At 44.6% G+C, this 17,974-nt stretch overlaps 1 protein-coding gene and 1 long non-coding RNA gene across 2 annotated transcripts in view; one reads left to right on the forward strand and one right to left on the reverse strand.

Moving 5' to 3' along the window:
• PCNT (pericentrin) overlaps positions 1–8,583 on the forward strand; it is a 211,165-nt gene extending 202,582 nt beyond the window's left edge. Inside the window, exons 43-48 of the mRNA XM_077119263.1 lie at positions 3,142–3,258; positions 3,819–4,051; positions 4,736–4,812; positions 5,912–6,029; positions 7,780–7,907; positions 8,434–8,583. Of these exons, the coding sequence (XP_076975378.1) occupies positions 3,142–3,258; positions 3,819–4,051; positions 4,736–4,812; positions 5,912–6,029; positions 7,780–7,907; positions 8,434–8,477 (717 nt within the window). The 3' untranslated portion in view covers positions 8,478–8,583. The remainder of the gene's footprint in view (positions 1–3,141; positions 3,259–3,818; positions 4,052–4,735; positions 4,813–5,911; positions 6,030–7,779; positions 7,908–8,433) is intronic.
• Positions 2,292–17,565, reverse strand: LOC143648790 (uncharacterized). Its single transcript, XR_013158764.1, has 3 exons — positions 9,869–17,565; positions 7,322–8,780; positions 2,292–4,134 (listed from the first exon to the last, which is right to left on the reverse strand). It is a non-coding gene; the product is annotated as an uncharacterized LOC143648790 (long non-coding RNA).
• Positions 17,566–17,974: the final 409 nt, after the last annotated feature.

Here is a 17,974-nt window from a genome sequence, read left to right on the forward strand (position 1 = left end):
TCTACGTGTTTCTGATAAAGTTCACCGCTGTAACTGTCTGAGAGTAGTATTTTCTTTTTTGGAAGGTTTGTAATGTTGGATTTTATTTTATTTTTCACTAGATACAGACTATTCAGGGTTTTCATTTCTTGGAAGAATTTTGGTAATTGTGTCTTTGAAGCAATTGGTCAAATTTATTGTCCATGAGATTGTTCATTGTGTTCTCTCGATATATTTTCACTTCTTTGGCTCAGTAATGACATCGCCTCTTTTGTTCCTGGTGTTGGCGATAGGTTACCTTATTTTCATAGTCATTCTGCATAGAGTTTTTTTTATCAGTTTTAATTGTTTCCCCCTAAGAACCAGCTTTTGGTTTCAGTGAAATTCTGGAGGTGTTTTTCTGTTTTCAGTTTCATTGATAGTTGCTCTCTATGAATGTCCTTCACCTGCTCTTTCTAGGCTTGATTTGCTCTTTTCTGTTTTCTTAAGGTCTGGAGGCCCACATGAGACCTTTCCTTTCAAATGCAAGCATTTAATGCTATAAATTCCCTGAAGCACTGCTCTGTCTGCATCCCATAATTTTTTTTAAATGTTCTTAATTTTTTTTAATAAATATTTTTATTGTCAAACTTAAACAAATATACAAACACTCTTGACATACAAACATTCCATACATGGTGTACAATCAGTGGTTCACAATATCATCACAAAGTTGTGTATTCATCACCAAGACCACTTTTGAAACATTTGCATCACTCCATAAAAAGAAATAAAAAGAAAAAACTCATACATCTCATACCCTATGCCTCCCTCTCATTGACCACTAGTATTTCCATCTACCCAACTTTTTATCCTTTATCACCCCCGCTATTATTTATTTATTCTTTATCCATATTTTTTTACTCTCTGCCATACCCTGGGTAAAAGGAGCACCAGGCACATAGTTTTCACAATCACACAGTCACACTGCAAAAATTATATCGTTAAACAGTCGTCTTCAAGAAGCATGGATGTCGGAATACAGCTCCGCAGTTTCAGGCAGTTCCCTCCAGCCACTTTAATACACCACAAATTGAAAAGGGATATCTGTATAATGCATAAGGATAACCTCTCGACTCTGAAACTCTTAGCCATTGAGGCTTTGTTTCATTTCTGTCTTCTCCCTTTTGGTCAAGAAGATTTTCTCAGTCCCTTGATGTTCATCCCAAGATTTTTGTCCCACGTTGCCAGGGAGGTTTACACCCCTGGCAGTCATGTCCCACACAGAAGGGGGAGGGCAGTGCATTCACCTACCGAGGTGACTTAGAGTGAGAGTCCACATCTGAGCAACAAAAGAGGCTCTCTGGGGGTGACTCTTAGGCATATATAAGTAGGCTTAGCCTCTCCTTTGCAGGAATAAGTTTCATATGGGTGAACCCCAAGATTGAGGGCTTGGCCTGTTGATTTGGTTGTTTCACTGTTTGCGAGAATATCAGGAGTTCCCCAGATTGGGAAGTTGACTATTTCCCTCTTTCTCCCCCGTCCCCACAAGGGGACTTTGCAAATACTTGTTTCTTCACTGTCCAGATCACTCTGTGTATCCCATATATTTTGATTTATTGTATTTTTACTTTTTCTTGGGACTTTCCCTTCAAGCCATGAATTACTTAATAGGGTGCTGTTTAAATTCTACACGTTTGGGGATTTTGTGGGTGTCCTGCTATTGATTGCCAGCTTAATTCCGTTATTGTCAGAGCACGTGCCTGGCATCATGTCATTTCCTTTCCTTTAGCAAGGTTTGGGATTGGCCCAGGCTTGGATCTCTTGGAGAACATCCTGCGTGCTTGGAAAGGAAGTGTGTTGTGCTGCAGGCAGGGTGTTGTGCGCGTGGGGGCCCCGTTGTCCATGCTCCTTGGGTCTCCTTTGGCCTTGCCGAGTGGTTCCTGCGATGGATGCTGTGTGTAGTTGTGCACGTGTGTGTCTGTTCTTCAGCTTGAGTGGGTTTTGTTTCACGTACTTTCAAGCCCTGCTGTAGGTAAAGGTTGGGGGCCTCAGTGTTTTGTTGTTGGATCCTCATTTCTCTGGAGCTGGGTGCCACACCAAGGGGCCTCGCGGGAGACATCCTCTGTGGGGAGAAGCGTGGAGGCTCCAGTGTCCATCTGAAGTGACCTGCCCTCGGGTCAGCGAGAGCCCAATTGCTGTTCTGGAATTTATGCAGAATCTGTGGGGGTGTCCCTGCTGGGGTGTCACATGAGGGGGCATCGTGTGACGGGGTGTCTTGTGCTGGGGTGTGTCGGGGGGCATCTTGTGAGGGGGCATCATGTGAGGGGGGTCTCTCTGCTGGGGTGTCCCATGTGCCCCGTGCCTGACACTCCCCAGGTAGCCCCTCCAGCACCTGGCGTGCTGGGTCCCCAGTACAGCGAAGGTGCTGCTTCCTCCCCCTGCCCTGCAGGTGGGACACCCCGGGGCCCCCACATGGCAGCCCCACCTCCCACCCCTGATGATGGCTGTCACAAGTACCGTGGGCTCCTTCCTAGCTGGGCCACAGGCTGTTGCCCACATGCAGTCCCACCCAGCCCCATGACTGTCCTCACCCACCTGGCTGCTCTTGCCTAGCCCCATGGCCTCAGCCCAAGTGAGTCTGGGGCCTCCCGAGGTCCTCACATGCTAATTCCGCCAGGCAAGAGACAAGTTAGGGCCTTGATCCTGCCAGGGCAGAGTGTGTGCCGGCCTCCAGGCTTCAGGTTTGAACGTGGCTGCTTATTTCACACACATGGGCAGTTTTGCTGTGCATGAGAATGGGCCTTCCTCAGTCATAGGTAGTTAAATGGCACGTAGCAGGCTTCATCCGTGCTCATGCACCTGGTCACTCACAGGCAGTGGCCATGGGCCTGTGGACAGGACACAGGAGACGTGCTGTGCTGGAGCCGGGCACCCAGCTTGGGGCTGCAGTTGCAGGGCCTCCACTGGTGGCCTACCTGAAGCCCACGTCCGGGCCTTGGGAGCCACGAAACCCCACTCTGTGTGCACCCTAGTTCACCACCACCCCTCCCTAGGGAAGGGCTTCATTCTACCAGGCCCAGGGCAACCTGGGGGAGAAGAAACGAGGTGTCTTGATGTGACCTGTGCATGTTCGCTCACTTTTCTCACTGCTGTGGGTATTTTAACCTTCACTCATTGCAGAGGTTGGCAAGGCCTGCGTGGAGGGGTAGAACAGCCCCACAGAGCTCGCCGGGACACACAGAGTCAGGACTGCCAGTGCCAGCAGCCAGCGAGGAGGCAAGCGTCCATGCTGCCAAGGTGAGAGAGGCCCAGGAGCAGCTGTCTGTTCTCCACAGGCCAGAGCTCTCCCATGTCATGGATTCTCACCTGCTGGGCCTGCGCCCCACACAAGTGGCGCAGTGGGGTGGAAGATGCACTCTGGCGCCACCCCATTCCAGTACAAGGGGACAGAGAGAACCAAGTTTAATGTGAAACTTGGTCGAGTTGGGTACAGATGCTGTGGTAACGGCGGGACAGATGGGGCAGGCAGTGGTGTCTGCTGCCTGAGGAGTACAGACCTGAGATTCCCGGGTCACAGCCCTGCACCTTCTCCCGAGGGAGAGTGCAGATTAGGGTGGGCACTGCACTCTGCTTGCCAGGCCAGGGCTGGGCGTTAAGCTCAAGGCTTGCTCACTGCTGGGCTGCTCAGGAGGGCATGTGACTCACAAGCTCTGGACAGCAGGGCTGGCTCAAGCCATCCATGCTGAGGCTGGCTGCTGCGGCAATTTACTGAGGAAATGGGTACAGGTTTGCTTGTCAAAATTTTTCCATAAGATGTCTCTGTTTCCTATGATTGTTTTCACTTTTTCCCCTTTTAGATGGAAAAGTTGTACCTGCATTATTTGAGAGCAGAAAGCTTTAGAAAAGCCCTGATTTATCAAAAGAAGTATCTTTTACTGTTGATTGGTGGATTCCAGGATTCCGAGCAAGAAACCCTCTCAATGATTGCTCACTTGGGAGTTTTTCCTTCCAAAGCCGATAAGAAAGTGGCTGCGCCACGTCCCCTTACCAAGTTCCGGACGGCCGTGCGCGTGGTGGTGGCAGTGCTGAGGTAAGCACAGCCTCGTCGCAGGGCATCCAGGTGTCCAGTGGGCTTGGTTCTTTGAAAGTCTACAAATAAGTGGTATTTGAGACCTTAAAGGAAATACAGATGACACTTTAAGAAAAGATGTGCAAATCTCATATTCTAGCTAAAGATCTGAGGACGGTTTTTCATGAGGAATGAACATCCTGTCATTTCATGGGTCTCAGGCCCAGGTTTCTCTGCTACAAGCACATCTGATGAAGCTGCAGACTGTACTTCATTTTGACACTGCCCCCCCCCACACACACACACAGCACCTGGTGTTCCGGCTCTGTCCATCCACCCCGTCCATCCCCCAACCCTCCCGTCAGTGTTGCAGGCAGAGTTTCAGCAGGAGTCTGACGGGTGGGAACTGGTCAGTGGGACCTCTTTCTGGTTGGTGCTGTGTGCCGATGGCTGTAAGGGGCTGGGGGCTGCGGGAGGTGGGAGGGTGTCAGTTCTGGGGTTGCCGGGAGACGGGTGCTGAGGACAGACAGACTGCACGTGCTTGTGCTGTCTGCAGGTGCTGGGTGCATGGGAACTTGACCTGGACCTCCGGTGCCCAGAAGTTCTGGATCCGCGCCCCCCGGTCCCTAGGCATTTTCATTGTTCCCTCATTCCCGGTCTTGCTTGGCATCCGAATGTGTTGTTTTTGTCTCTTCCCTCTTTCAGGTTGCGCTTTTTGGTTAAGAAATGGCAAGAAGTAGATCGCAAAGGAGCTCTCATGCAAGGCAAAGCGCCCTGCCCAGGTGGGCCCGCAATTACCAGGGTCTTCATACATTCCCCTTATTGACTGGAGCATTTTCGCTATGAGGCTGCCCATGGGAATGGAGAAAGGCGGTATGAGAAATCTGTACCCCAGGCAGTGTTGCTGCCAAAGAGGGCATGACAGATCACTTGAAGAAAAGTGATTTTTATATTGTGAATAAGACGATGGTTTATACAGTTAATGAATGAAAACATTCAGACGAGCATACTAGCAATTGAAAAATTTTAAATATATTTGAACAATTTATTTAAATGGCAGAACTGTTCAGTGGTTTTTAAAGAGTCAGTTATGTGCCAAAAAGATGTAATATTTGTTGCATGGTTTATTGGAAATATAAAAGCTATTTGTCCAAATAAAAGCCATCTTCATTATGCACCTGGTTTTGCTTTTTAAAAAGGCCCGAAATGTATAAAATGGTCTGAAACGTGATGGTGGTGTCAAAGTTGATGCCTTTTCATATGGCAATAACAGTGCATTTAACAGTTACTCACAGGTTAAGTCTGCAAATGATTTCATAGCATTACTTTGGCTAGCACAACAGTTTTAGGCAGCACTCAGGTAAATATAGGTATGTGAAATGTGAAGCAATTACCTTATGTAACTTTAACTGTAGTTGAATACTATCAAATGGAAAATAAAAATAAAAGTAAAAGCATCTTCACAGTAGAAACCTTTTGTAAAGATAGGTCTCCATATAACATGTAACTTTTAAGTCTTTATATCACTTTGGCCCTATCAGTTTTTATTTCCACATCTTATTATTTCTGGACCATCTGTGCCCCCCTCCTGGGCTTGGGCCTGGGGGTCTCCAGGGTCTCTGCCCATGCTCAGAGCCTGAGACTGTCCCAGGCACCGGGTGTCCCTGTGCGGAAATGCCCACATGGAATCGGCATGAGGTCAGCCATGCTGGCGAAGGCCCGGGTTTCTCCCAACACTCTTTAAAGTGGAATTTTTATAACTTGGATGCTTAAGGGTGTTTTGAAGACTTATCAACCTTAAATGTTGACATATGGGTGCGCCTACTGACGTGGATTCTTTCTCCTCCTAATTCCTGTACGGCTGAATAATCGTGGGGAAAGGAGCACCGGGGCGACAACAGCGCTCTCCACCCATGAGGAGAGTGACTCCTGCGACTGGGCCTCCTGCTGGCCTCAGTGGGGACCCCACGGCCACAGCCTCGCCACGCAGAAGGGACAGGTGGGTAATGGGCGCTGGGGCGAGGGGCCAGGTGAGACTCACTGCAGCGCATGAAACCCGGCTACAGGAGAGCAGTGCAGCTTCCTCGTGTTTTCGATGGCAGATTTGGGTGGGGGTCCTGGCCCAGCTTCTGAGGCCGTAGGCGAGGCTGCTTCACAAAAGGGGGCTCCAACCGCATGAGGCCCCCCCCAGAAAGAAGAGATGACTCCTGCCCCCAGGCACGTGCTGGGCCCCCCAGGCCTTCCTTGACTTCCTGCATCTCTTTTCTGTGCATTTTCCACACGCACATGAGCACCTCCCTATTACCATCTCAGTAGTTAGTAGCACATTACGGTGGCAGTATTAACTGTCCATATGATTTTGTAAAGAAAAATGTTTTTTCAATTAAAAAAACAATTGAACTTCTCGTTATTTAGCATTGCAGGACATAATTTAGTTTAAACATTACTCTTCAACGTAGTTTCCCTGATGTTTGTGGAGGTTTGTCAATGGCACATGATGTCAGAGAGTCAGGATGTGCCCACCTCAATTCCTATATTTCTGCCCCAAATATGATTGCTGTTTTTCCAGGTCAAATCATAAAGAATCTTCTCTGAATGCTAGAATGAGTAACCTTTAGATTGAGTCATTTACCTTTTTTAACTTTTCCATTACTTGGAAGGTACCCTCTAAGCAAAAGGCAAAGGCTTCCACTTGTTTTGTGGATATTTGTACATGCACGCATTGAGGTATGTCTGTGTGCCATTTTCTTTATCTTCTTGTGCTTTCCCAGCATAAAAAATATAAAAGTTATATATATAAATATAAAAATGAGCACATGCTGCTATTAGAAAGCAAATTGTTCAGAGACATCATTGAAGTGGTAGTGGGTGAAATGCTGGCATCTGCCCTTCACCAGGAGGCTGCTGCGTTTGTGACCTCTGGGCACAAGTGCGTGTGGGTTGACAGTGCTGCCATGCCACGTGGCAGCCCAGGCTACTGATTAGACTGAGTTGACGGAACTTGTATTCATCTCTGAGGGTGCTGCTCTTTCCGGCTCATTCTACGTTTGGCTTTTGATGACCTCTGCTAGTGACCTCCCATCTGCATGTGGACTGCCTCAGAGAGACGGATTTTGGAAGTGCAAGTCCCTGGTGGGCCTGGCAGCCCACGTCTGCTAGGAAGATCAGGGATGTGTCCATCTGGGGCTGAGGGGTTCCCACTGCTCGGTCTGGTAATATATATTGAAAGAACAAATAATGGCTAAGGGCCTCTTTGGGTAAGACGGTGCAAAGATAAGACCCACTCCCTACCTGGAAGAGATTTAAAATCTTGTCAGTTAGAAGGTGCTCGCTGAGCCCAGCAGGAGACAAGTAGTGGAGGCGAGAACTTGGCGGTGGTGGGTTTCTCCCCAAGTGAGAGAGACCATCTGGGGAGAACAAGGACAGGCTGTGGGTGGCTGCCCCAGCTTTAGGGCACAGAATTCCAGCAGCGTCTGTTAAGTGGACATTAGACATGTAAAGATTTAATGAGCAAAATCATATACACTATTTTTACTCATTTTAAACTCTCATACTGAAGTTGGTATGAGAGTTTAAAGCACTATGGAGTGAATTTTTAAAAAGGTTTTACAATATTTTTCTTTTGAGGTAAAGAGAGCGTGTGAAGGAGGGAACCGCACCTGCTTGTGCCCTCTGTGCCCATACTCTTCCTCTGTCACTTGCCAGCCTCTATCTCGAGTTCACCTCTTCATTTGTTTGTTTCTTTAAAGATCTCATCCATCCCCAAATTCAAGATCAGAAAGGTCCCTGACTGCTTCTCAAGATCCAGAACACTCCTTAACAGAATATATTCATCATTTAGAAATGATCCAGCAACGACTAGGGGGGATGCCACCAGGTAGTAAGATCCTTCTCTAGCCACTGTAAAAATTAAACTATACCCTAGAAATGTGATGTAGAAAAGACGTAGAAAAGAAATGTCAGCTATTAGTTTTTTTTTTTTACACGGCAGGCACCGGGAATTGAACCCGGGTCTCCGGCATGGCAGGTGAGAATTCTGCCACTGAGCCACCCAGCTTTCTATTAGTTTTAATCATAATAATAAACTGTTGTTAATTGTACTAGAAGAAAGATCATAAATGATACCTTCAAAAATGTGTAAATAAGCATGAGAGTCATTTTTTATGACTTAATCACTACCTGGGTCTCTGTGCTTTCACTTAAACAGACACCCAAGGTTAAATCAATGAGCCAGTGTTTCTTAACCTTCATAATTTGACTGAGTGTCTATTTTAATTGTAATCCATATTTTTGCCAAATTTAAGATGAATTTTTTGTTGTAGAATTCAGAAATAGTGAAATTCTTTTTAAAAGATGTGGAAAGCATAGTAATAAATTGCCATGTAACTTTTTTTTATACTAAGATTCCACTTCAAAAGAATCCGGCCACCAGAAGATTAAACACTGAATAAAATCGTTATGGATCTTACCTGTGACGCCAGTTCTATTTGAGGAAAAGATTGTTTTTCCTTTTCCAAAAAGAAACCCATGGCATGGCCTGGGATCCTCACGTCCCTTACGTTGCCTTCGAGTGCTGCTGTTTTCTGGTCTTTACACCTTATCCCGAGGCCCACGGGGTGCTCTTGCTGCAGTGCCAGTGGCCAAGGCCTGTCCCCAGGCGGCATGTGCTTGTGAGCACAGGAGTGGAGTCCCGCGGGCCGGCCTGCCCCAGGAAGGGTAAGCTGAGGATGGCTTCCTTCTGTTTGTGTTCCTAGTGTACATTTGGGAACGTTGTTTGAAAGACAAAAAACAAAAATGAATAAAATTAAAGCACTGTTTTGTGAATGGCCCTTGTCTTATTTTTGGTTCTGTCCAGTTTGCTTTTATTCATTAAGCTGCTTCTGGGTGGTGGCAAGATCAGGGAACTCCATGGTACCAGCTTAGCGCTCACTTCCTTTCCTGCAGGAAGTGCCTTCTGGTCAGAAGCCATGAAAAAGAATGCACTTAAACTAGTTGCCATCTTACATGCACCTGAGGCTGTGTTAACCTGCTTTAACAGAAACACCACATCTCGCTCAGAGGCTGCTCTCAGGTGACCAGTTGTGTTTTGGTGGTGTACACGCATCCTCTAGGACCCTTCGGGGGGGGGGGTCACCGTGCTGCATCCTTTAGCTGCTTAAAGGTAGCACTCTCCCCTACCATTCTCACCCCCCTTGTGATGCTGTTTTGATACTGTCTTGGTGAGTGGAGCAGTTTCTGGTTTCCACTTGGCTTTCCCTTTGTGATCATTTTAACCCTACAGGGCAGGGACCCGATGTGAGTGAGGTGCTAACTGCCAAGTACACCAATACCAAGTGCTCACCTGAAGATGGGGGAGATGACCACAAAGCAGATTTGCGGACCCAGTGGACCCTCTATAAGCTGGGCCAGCATATGCATCCAATCTAACAGGGCACCATAATGCTTCAGGGTATTGGATGTCAAAGTCAGTTGGGGCTCTGTGTCCACTAGTCTTCAAAATGCTGGGCTCATCAATTTCCTGACCCCAGGGTATAGTTATCAAAGGAAATTGCTGTCAGACCTTTTGGCGGGGACTCGAGGATTCACATCTGTACAAACTTGTTGCATGTTGCAAGGTCCTTCCTTTTGATATTTGGCTACTTCTGCAGTCTATAGGTTCCTTGTCTGAAATCTAGCTCATGTCTGGAAATTGGGCATGGGATCTGTTTGGTTTGCAAGCTGCCGGAATGCAATATACCAGAACTGGAACGGCTATTCAAAAGGGGAATTTAGTAAATTACAAGTTTACAGTTCTAAGTCTATAAAATTATCCAAACTAAAGCATCCAGCAAAAGATACCTTAATTCAATGCAGGTTGATGGGTCAGGAACACCTCTGTCACCTGCTGATCTCTTGCTCCTAGGCTCCATTGCTTTCAGCCTCTGTTCCTGTGGGGGTTCCTTACTTTACTTCTCTTGGTATGGCTTTCATTTCTCCGCGTCCCTTAGCTCTCTCCAGGGTCTGGCTTGCTTAATATCTCATGGTGACGTCTGCTGGGCTGTAGGCATCTCCAAACATCCATGTGTCTGTTCTCTGAAGTTTCTGTTCTGCAAGCATCAATATCTGTTCTCTTTATTGGCTCTGAAGCTTCTGTCATTTCTGTCAGCTCTGCTCTCTCCAAAATGTTTCCTCTTTTAAAGGATTTCAGTAAAGTAATCAGGCCCCACTTGCAATGGGTGGAGTCACAACTCCATCTAATCAAAGGTCACACCCACAGTTGGGCACACCCTGTCTCCCTGGAGATAACCTAATCCACTTTTCAGTCTACAGTATTGAAAGAAATGGCTGCCCCCCAAGACTGAGTCAGGACTAAAACATGACTTTTGGGGGTACATAATACCTTCAAACTGGCACAGGTTCCTTTTTTTATTATTATTATGGCAAACACTTTGATTTTCCTTGTCATCTAGCCAAAATTTCTTGGCTACTCATCTGTTCTGCTCATTTGTTGAAAGAAACACCACATCTCACTCAGAGGCTGCTCTCAGGCGACCAGTTGTGTTTTGGTGGTGTACACGTATCCTCTAGAACAATTATGATTATGTTTTATGAAACATTTCTATAACCGGGTCATGTCCTCTTGGCTGTCACTTGGGCCTTGATAATCATGATAATTATGGTCCTGATTACTGTCAGTTAAGTGCTGCCTCCTGGTCTCCTGTTTCAGGGTCCAATTATCATCCCCATTGCTGTCAATTCAGCCAAATTTTGGAACAGCTTCCCTACTGTCAGCTCTGCCCTAGAGGCGAGCTACTACTGAACATTTTAGTGGTATTGGTATCACTTTCACCAGCTTACTTTTTGTTGTTGTTATTTCTGTTTATTAGAATGAGATCACACTGCACCCATGACTCTAAAATTTGCTCTTCTCACTTAAGAATACACTACAACAACTCTAGGGCAACAGATGTAGACCAAATTCATTCTTTCAGTCACTCGTATAATATTCTGTAGAATGAGTTCCCACACTTTCAATGATGTGAATGTTTTCGTGTTAAAAGATAAGTTCAGATAACCTTCCTAAGAAGCATGAGGCAGTGTACTCTTCCACCAACAATGTGTGAGACTGTCCATGTCTTCTCATTCTTAAAAGCTCTGTATAATATAACTCTTCTTAATTTTTATCAAATTACCGGGTAAAAACAAATGATGTTATTTTTTTCTTCAATTTCCATTTCTCTGATTTTTAACAGGTTAAACCTTTTTTTCCATTCTTTGAATTTAACATTAATATTCTTTATTCACTTTTCTTTAGGGTTGCTTGTCTTCTCAGAAATCTGTACTATCTCTATATACAGTAGGCATGTTAAACCACTGTCCCTCTTACATGTTTCTAACTCTTCTCAATCTGTTCTTGGTTAAATAGTTTTCATCTTGAGAAGTTTGTTTATATGTATGCATATGTCTTTTAACCTCTCCAGTCTCTTCCTAAATCAATTTGGGTAGTTTCTTTCTAGAAAATCATCCATTTCCTCAATATTATAAAATGGGCACAGAATTGCACTTAACACTGTTTAAAAATTCTTCTGTGTCCTTTCTAATTTTTAATAATGTATTCATTTTTGCCCTTTTCCTTTTATCCTGTTATGCTTACTATAAATGTATTTTAATGGATATTTCAAAGAAATGGTTTATTTTATTTAGCTTTCTAATTTTTAAACTACTTTTATTCATTTCAGCTTTTATCTTTATTAACTCCTCCTTTTTATTAAATTTACTATTCTGTCCCTCACTTTTTTTTAAACAGATATTTGTACAACTTTATTGACAATAGCCAAAAGGTAGAAGCAACCAAAGTGCCCATCAATATAAGATTGGGTAAACAAAATATTGTTGATACATGCCATGGATTATTCAACCATAAAAAATGGAGTTCTGATTCATGCTGCAAAATGGATGAATCTTGGAGATTTCATGTTGAGTGAAATAAGCCAGACACAAAAAGATAAATATTGTACGACTGTATGATCTCATTTATATGAAATACACATAAGCAAACTCCATAGACAGATAGATTACAGGTTACCAGCAGCCATGGTGGTGGGGAGAGAGTAGCAGGTGTGGCAAAATGGGAGTTATTGCTTAATAGAGTTTCTGCTTGAGATGAAAAGGTTGAGGTGTGGATGCTAGTGATAGTAGCACAATACTGTGAATAGAATTAATGCTACTGAATTGTGTACTTGAAAGTGGTAAAAATGAGAAATTTTGAGTTGTACATTTGGTACTACAAAAGTATAAAAAAAAGATTAAAGTGAAAAAACAGTTCTATCTTCAACTTTCAACCTCTCTTCCCAAGAGGTAACTAGTGCGAGACGGAGCAGCTGTAACTGAGAAATTAGGATTTAACAAATGACTGTGACTATTTCCTCATGATATAGATATTTCTTTCTAGTGTCAAGTATTTTAAAATAACCAAAAGGAAATACTTGAAGTTGTTGAACTGTAACCCAGGATCCCTGATCTTTGATAATGATTGTATAACTATATTGAGGAAAAAATTTCAGTTGCCCTTGTGGCTAAGAATCTACTTCTGGATATTTTGTTCTGTTAACCAACACTGTCCTAGTTAACTCTACTGTAATACTAGTGGTCAATAAGAGGGAGGGGTAAGGGGTATGGGATGTTTGGTGTTTCTTTTTTATTTTTATTTCTTTTTCTGGAGTAATGCTAATGTCCCAAAATGATCGGGTGATGAATGCACAACTGTGTGAACCAATGGTTGTGTACTTTGGATGGATTGTAAAGCGTATGAATATATCTCAACAAAATTACATTTATAAAAAAAAAGAGAGATAACCAGCATTACCAGTTTCTTGAACATCTTTGGAGAGAAACTGTAAGCATAACCAGGTCTCTGAATTTGTGTCCATTCCCCACATAAATGGCAGCACATTCTACCTATAGAAGTTAGCTCTTCAGGAGGCTTCCTGAGTTGGCATACTATCTCTCCATCTTTACTGCAATCATTCAATCCATTGTTGAAAAGTACAGGTCTATTACTGTGTAGGATGCCACTTAGTTTTGCTTGTCTGGTGTTTCTCATGATTAAATTAAGCAGTGCACATTTGGCAGTAATACCACAGAAAGGATGGTTTGCCTTTCTCAGATGCTTCATAACAGGAGGCACTCAGTCTGTGTTATTGCTGATAAAGCAAATTTCAAGCACTTGGTTAAGGTGGAGTCTGTCAGGTTTCTCCGATACAAATTTCCTTTTGTAATTAATAAGGAATCCATGTAGATTCCTTGAGACAATATATATCTTGTTCTTCAAAAAACATTCAAGAGTTTTACATCCAAGTTTTTGTCTCAACCAATTCTTTCTGTGATCAAAAATGTGCTAGTTTTATTTTCACTGTCCTCAAACTCTGCTGAACTCTAGATCCAAGGTGGGTGAGGAGTGCTGTGAAGTGCCTCTTGGACCTGTTTCTGCCTTCTGAAGTCTTGCTTACCATTTCCAGAATGCTCAACTTGCAATCTCAAAGGAAAAGTGCATTCCCAGGAAGAGTGAAATAGATTTGGGTCTCAGGATGATGATATCTGATACACTGAACTTGTTTCTATGTCCCGTCATTTTGGCTCCAGAGAAATAAAACAGTTGCTAGTGAGGTTGGTGATATTTTGTGTAGCTTCTGTGGCTTGAACTCTCTCTTAGATACCTTGCACCTTGTCTTGTATTTTTCCTTGGATCTCACCAGATTCTCTTTTCCTTTGGTCATAGAATTGAGATCTTCAGTTTTGAAACCAAATTTGGACTCTTGCCTCTGAAACCCCAATTTCTTTAGCAAGTCTTTCTCTGGAATCAATCCCAGGGTAAGGGTTTTTCTTGAAAGCCTCGATGAGAGCACAGAATTGGGGAAATGTATAGGTGGTCCGGCACCTAGACTCTTCAGTGTTAATTTCTAAAGCAAGTTTTTGTTTGGTAGCATAACCTGGGTAAGGTTTTTGGTTGAAAGTGTCTATGAGGATTTTCAGCTGATCTGGTGTGAATTTGGTGCGACTGTGCCTTTGACATGTAGAGATAGTCTCATCTGTGGAGTTTTGCTGGGCCATGTTGAAAGAGATCCTTGGTGTCTCAGACATGTGAGTAGGAGTCCGTCCCTCACTTCTTAAATTGAATATTTACATCATTTTACTTTTATTCTTTTTCATTATAAAAGCATTTAAGGCTCTCAGTTTTTCTCTGATTATTGCTTTAGCAGGGTCTCATGGGTTTTATCAAGTATTTTGTCATTACTCTATGGATAATTTGTCATTTCAATTTGACTTTTGCCTTACTTTAGAAGTTATTTAGAATGATGGTTCTTAATTTCTAAGTATCTAAATTTTCCATAACACCTTTCCATTGTCAATTTCTATAGAGTTTTACTGGATTATGATCAGGGAATGGGAGCTATAAAAACTCTAATTATTGTAATCAACTAAAATTTCTTAATATCCACTTCTGTGAATGTCAGTAAATGTTCCATAATATTGAAAAATAATTCTTCTAAGACAAAAATTTGTATCTAGATATAGATATATTAAAATACCATATGTTAAATATATATTATTCTGTAGTTAGAAATATTAAAATCCTTTATATGCTTGCTTTGGTATCTATTTTATATACCACATATCTCTCTATAATTATAGTTTAATTTCTTTTAATTGCTACAGGGATTTGCTTTAGATGTTTGGTAGTAAGGGACATGGGGCTTAAAGGTATAAAATATCTTATCTCTTAGTAAATTGTACTTTTAATAATTACTAGATTATTTTAAAAACAGAATTATAAAACTTGAAGTCCCAATTATTTTATTTGTGTAGAGCACTATTTCTAGAGTGGTGCCTGCATAGGGATTCTAAGTCTTTGTTTCCATATCTCTCGCCCTATCCACTGAATGGCAATTCTGTAACTCCTGCTTCCACAAAGATTTTCCTGGTGAAACGAGAGAAATGTAGATTCTTATCTGCTTCTATAATGTACTTTAAACGTTTTTGATTGTGGTCCTCACTGTAGTTCTGTTTTTGCAATTACCCTCTCCAAGCGTAAACATGACTAAAACATGTTCTAAAATTCTTTATTTCTACTCTTCTAAGGTATTTATCGTATAGTGCCTTGCAGGACAGTTACCTGATAACATCTCTTAACTCATTCTTGTAACATACCACAAGACAAAAACGATGATAGCTAAAATTTCCAGAGCATTTAATGGGCTTTATACATATTAATTCACTTAATTGCAATCCTATCAGAAACTATCACTTTATAGATGAGAAAACTGAAATACATTCAGGTTTTTCTGGTCTAAGATCTTGCAGTTGGTAAACAGTAAAGGCAGCATTCTGATTCATCTTGTATCCATAATCCATAACTTATACCACAAGATTTTGCACAAAACAGATAATAAATATTTGATGAAAGACATTTTTCTTGGAGCATAAGACTTTTACGTTTCCAATTCCCCATGTTTTCATTCATTCGATAAAGAATTATTAAGAAGTTCCATGTTCCAGCCACTGTTCTAGGCCATGATGACACTTAAGTGAACAAAACAGGCAAACTGCCTGATCTTATGGTGCTTGTATTCTAGTAGGCACAGACAATAAACAAACACATAATAGGTTGGTGAGGGTAAGTATTTACAGAGATACATAAAGCAGAGGCACAGGGAGAACCTGGGGGAGGGAGTTTTCCTAGTTTATAAAGGGAAGTTAGGGAAGATCTCTCCAAAAAGCTGTTATTTAGGCAAGGACCTAAAATATGTGAGCCATGTATCTAGGGGATGAGAGTACTTTAAGCAGAAGAATTAGCAACTGAGAACGCCTTTCACGTGAGGATGCTTAGAATCGTCAACGAACAGTAAAGGGTCCAGTGTGACTGGACCAGGATGAGATACACAGGAGTGGGGAAAGGGCAGGCAAAATGAAGGGCCTTGGAGGTCACCGGGGTATCTGGCCCTAATCGTAGGTTCACCAGCTTATTTCTTGACCTTTGCAAATGGGGTATTGTTTGTGCCTTCAAGTAAGTATAATCCTCTGGCAGGTAATCCAGCAGCACATAGAATTTAAATTTCAGAACGCCCGTAACCCTGAGTCTTTTAACCTCTTCTTCCACTGTGCCACAGCAATCTGGCATTTCAGCTTTGCTCATCGTGGGCCATAGCTTTGTCCATGTGTGGTGTTCTTCATACATCTGAAAATTTTTTGATACTCCTTCCTTCAGAAGATGGGATCTTACTACTTCTCCCCTTGCAAATGGGCAACATTTAGTGGTCATTTCTAACAAACAGGCAGTGGCAAGTGATGCGAATTCTGAGAGTCACTCACAAGGAAGCAGCTTGTGCTTGGTTCAGTGGCTTTGATTTTCTGCCCTTGGAGCCCAGCCGTCTTGTGGAAAGGTTCTGCAGACTCCGCAGTGTGGCCCCAAAGCTGCTGAAGCCAAGGCCCAGATGCCCTGTCCCCACAGCAACCCTGAGGGAAGTGAGTCTCAGTGTTTAAGCCACTAAATTCTGCAGTAATTTTTATGCAGCAATCCTTACATGGTGGTTCTAGGAACTGTCTTTTAAGCCAGTTTGAATCATGTCCTCAAGTCCTTCTCAGTGCTAAATCTCCTACCTCTGAATGCTGCTCGCAAGTCATTAAACTCTCCTCCGCCCATTTTTATATCCCTACTCTCCTGATGAAGCACCTTAATCCAGCCCCACACATAACTCCCCCAGCTCCTGCCCATACGTGCTGGCTGGGTCGTGCAGTTCTGTTGAGGGGCAGAGACTAAGTAACCATAGTTAACACGCCTAGTGCCTAGTGTCCAGTAAGCGAGTGGGGTTCAGGCCACACAGTGCGGGCAGGCCGGGAAGGGGCTGCTAGCCCCTAGGGCAGCCCGGGAAGTCAGAAATCATCTACCCAGCTGTCTCCAGCCCACGTGCCACTGGTGGCCCAGATATTCCCAACCAGGGCCCCAGCCTGGTGTATAAACCTGTCTTGGCTGGCTGTCTTTGTCTTTGGAGTTCATTTGTCCTTATTTCTCCTTTCCTCTGAGAGATGAGGGTTACTTTGTTATGCAATCAAATAGGCTCTCTGGCCTTCAACTGCCAGCTCTCCGTTACCTTTCTGAGGAGCATCAGTGACGCTAAGCAACAGCCATCCACGCCGGACAGCCTTCCTCACGGCCACTACTTTCCCGCCTGTCTCAAAGGACCGCCACACTGCCCAGCGGTCTGTTCTCGTCTCACCAGAACACCCTCCATTGTTCCCACCGGTGAAAATCCAAGTTAGACGAGCACGTCGAGCGGCGCGTCAGCCTCCCACTTAGAAGCGGTGCGCGGAGCGGCGTCACCTCTCCCACGCCTGCTTTACCAGCCGACTCCCGGCACCAGCTGCGGCGGGAAGGTTCTCCTGACGAAGCCCCTGGGCCGAGGTGAGGGGCCAAGTTGTCCACCCGCTACTGACGCCCGGGAGACGGGGGTGGGGCGGGGCAGGCCTGTCCACCGCGGAGACCAACGACGAGCGACCCTCCGCAGCTGCCCGCGCAGGGTCGGGGGCACGCGGGGCGTCAGCTCGGTCTTTCGCTTCCCGCCGTCGCCCCGGCTCAGGGGCGCTCCCGTGCGCACGGGGGCCGTGGAGGCGCTGATCGCCGTCGGGGCAGGAGCGCCGAGGCCGCCCACGAGCGAGCCCCTCGCAGGACCGACGGCCACCTCAGCCGCTCCGACGTCGGGCTCGCTAGGGCCACGCCCCCGCGCGGTGCTTGATGGGAGGAACGCTCTCCTCTCGCCCAATGGGAGCACCCGGCGGCCTCGGCTCGTCCTCTGGCCAATGCAGAAAGTCTTCGGTGTTGCTGGGCGGGGCCTAACGTTCCCATCCGCGGCGGCCTGTCCGCCCGCGCACGCGCTGTAGACCTTTTCCCCGCCGCGCAAGCGCAGCTTC

The sequence above is a fragment of the Tamandua tetradactyla genome, chromosome 10 (genome assembly GCF_023851605.1).
Source record: "Tamandua tetradactyla isolate mTamTet1 chromosome 10, mTamTet1.pri, whole genome shotgun sequence".
NCBI classification, from domain to species: domain Eukaryota; kingdom Metazoa; phylum Chordata; class Mammalia; order Pilosa; family Myrmecophagidae; genus Tamandua; species Tamandua tetradactyla.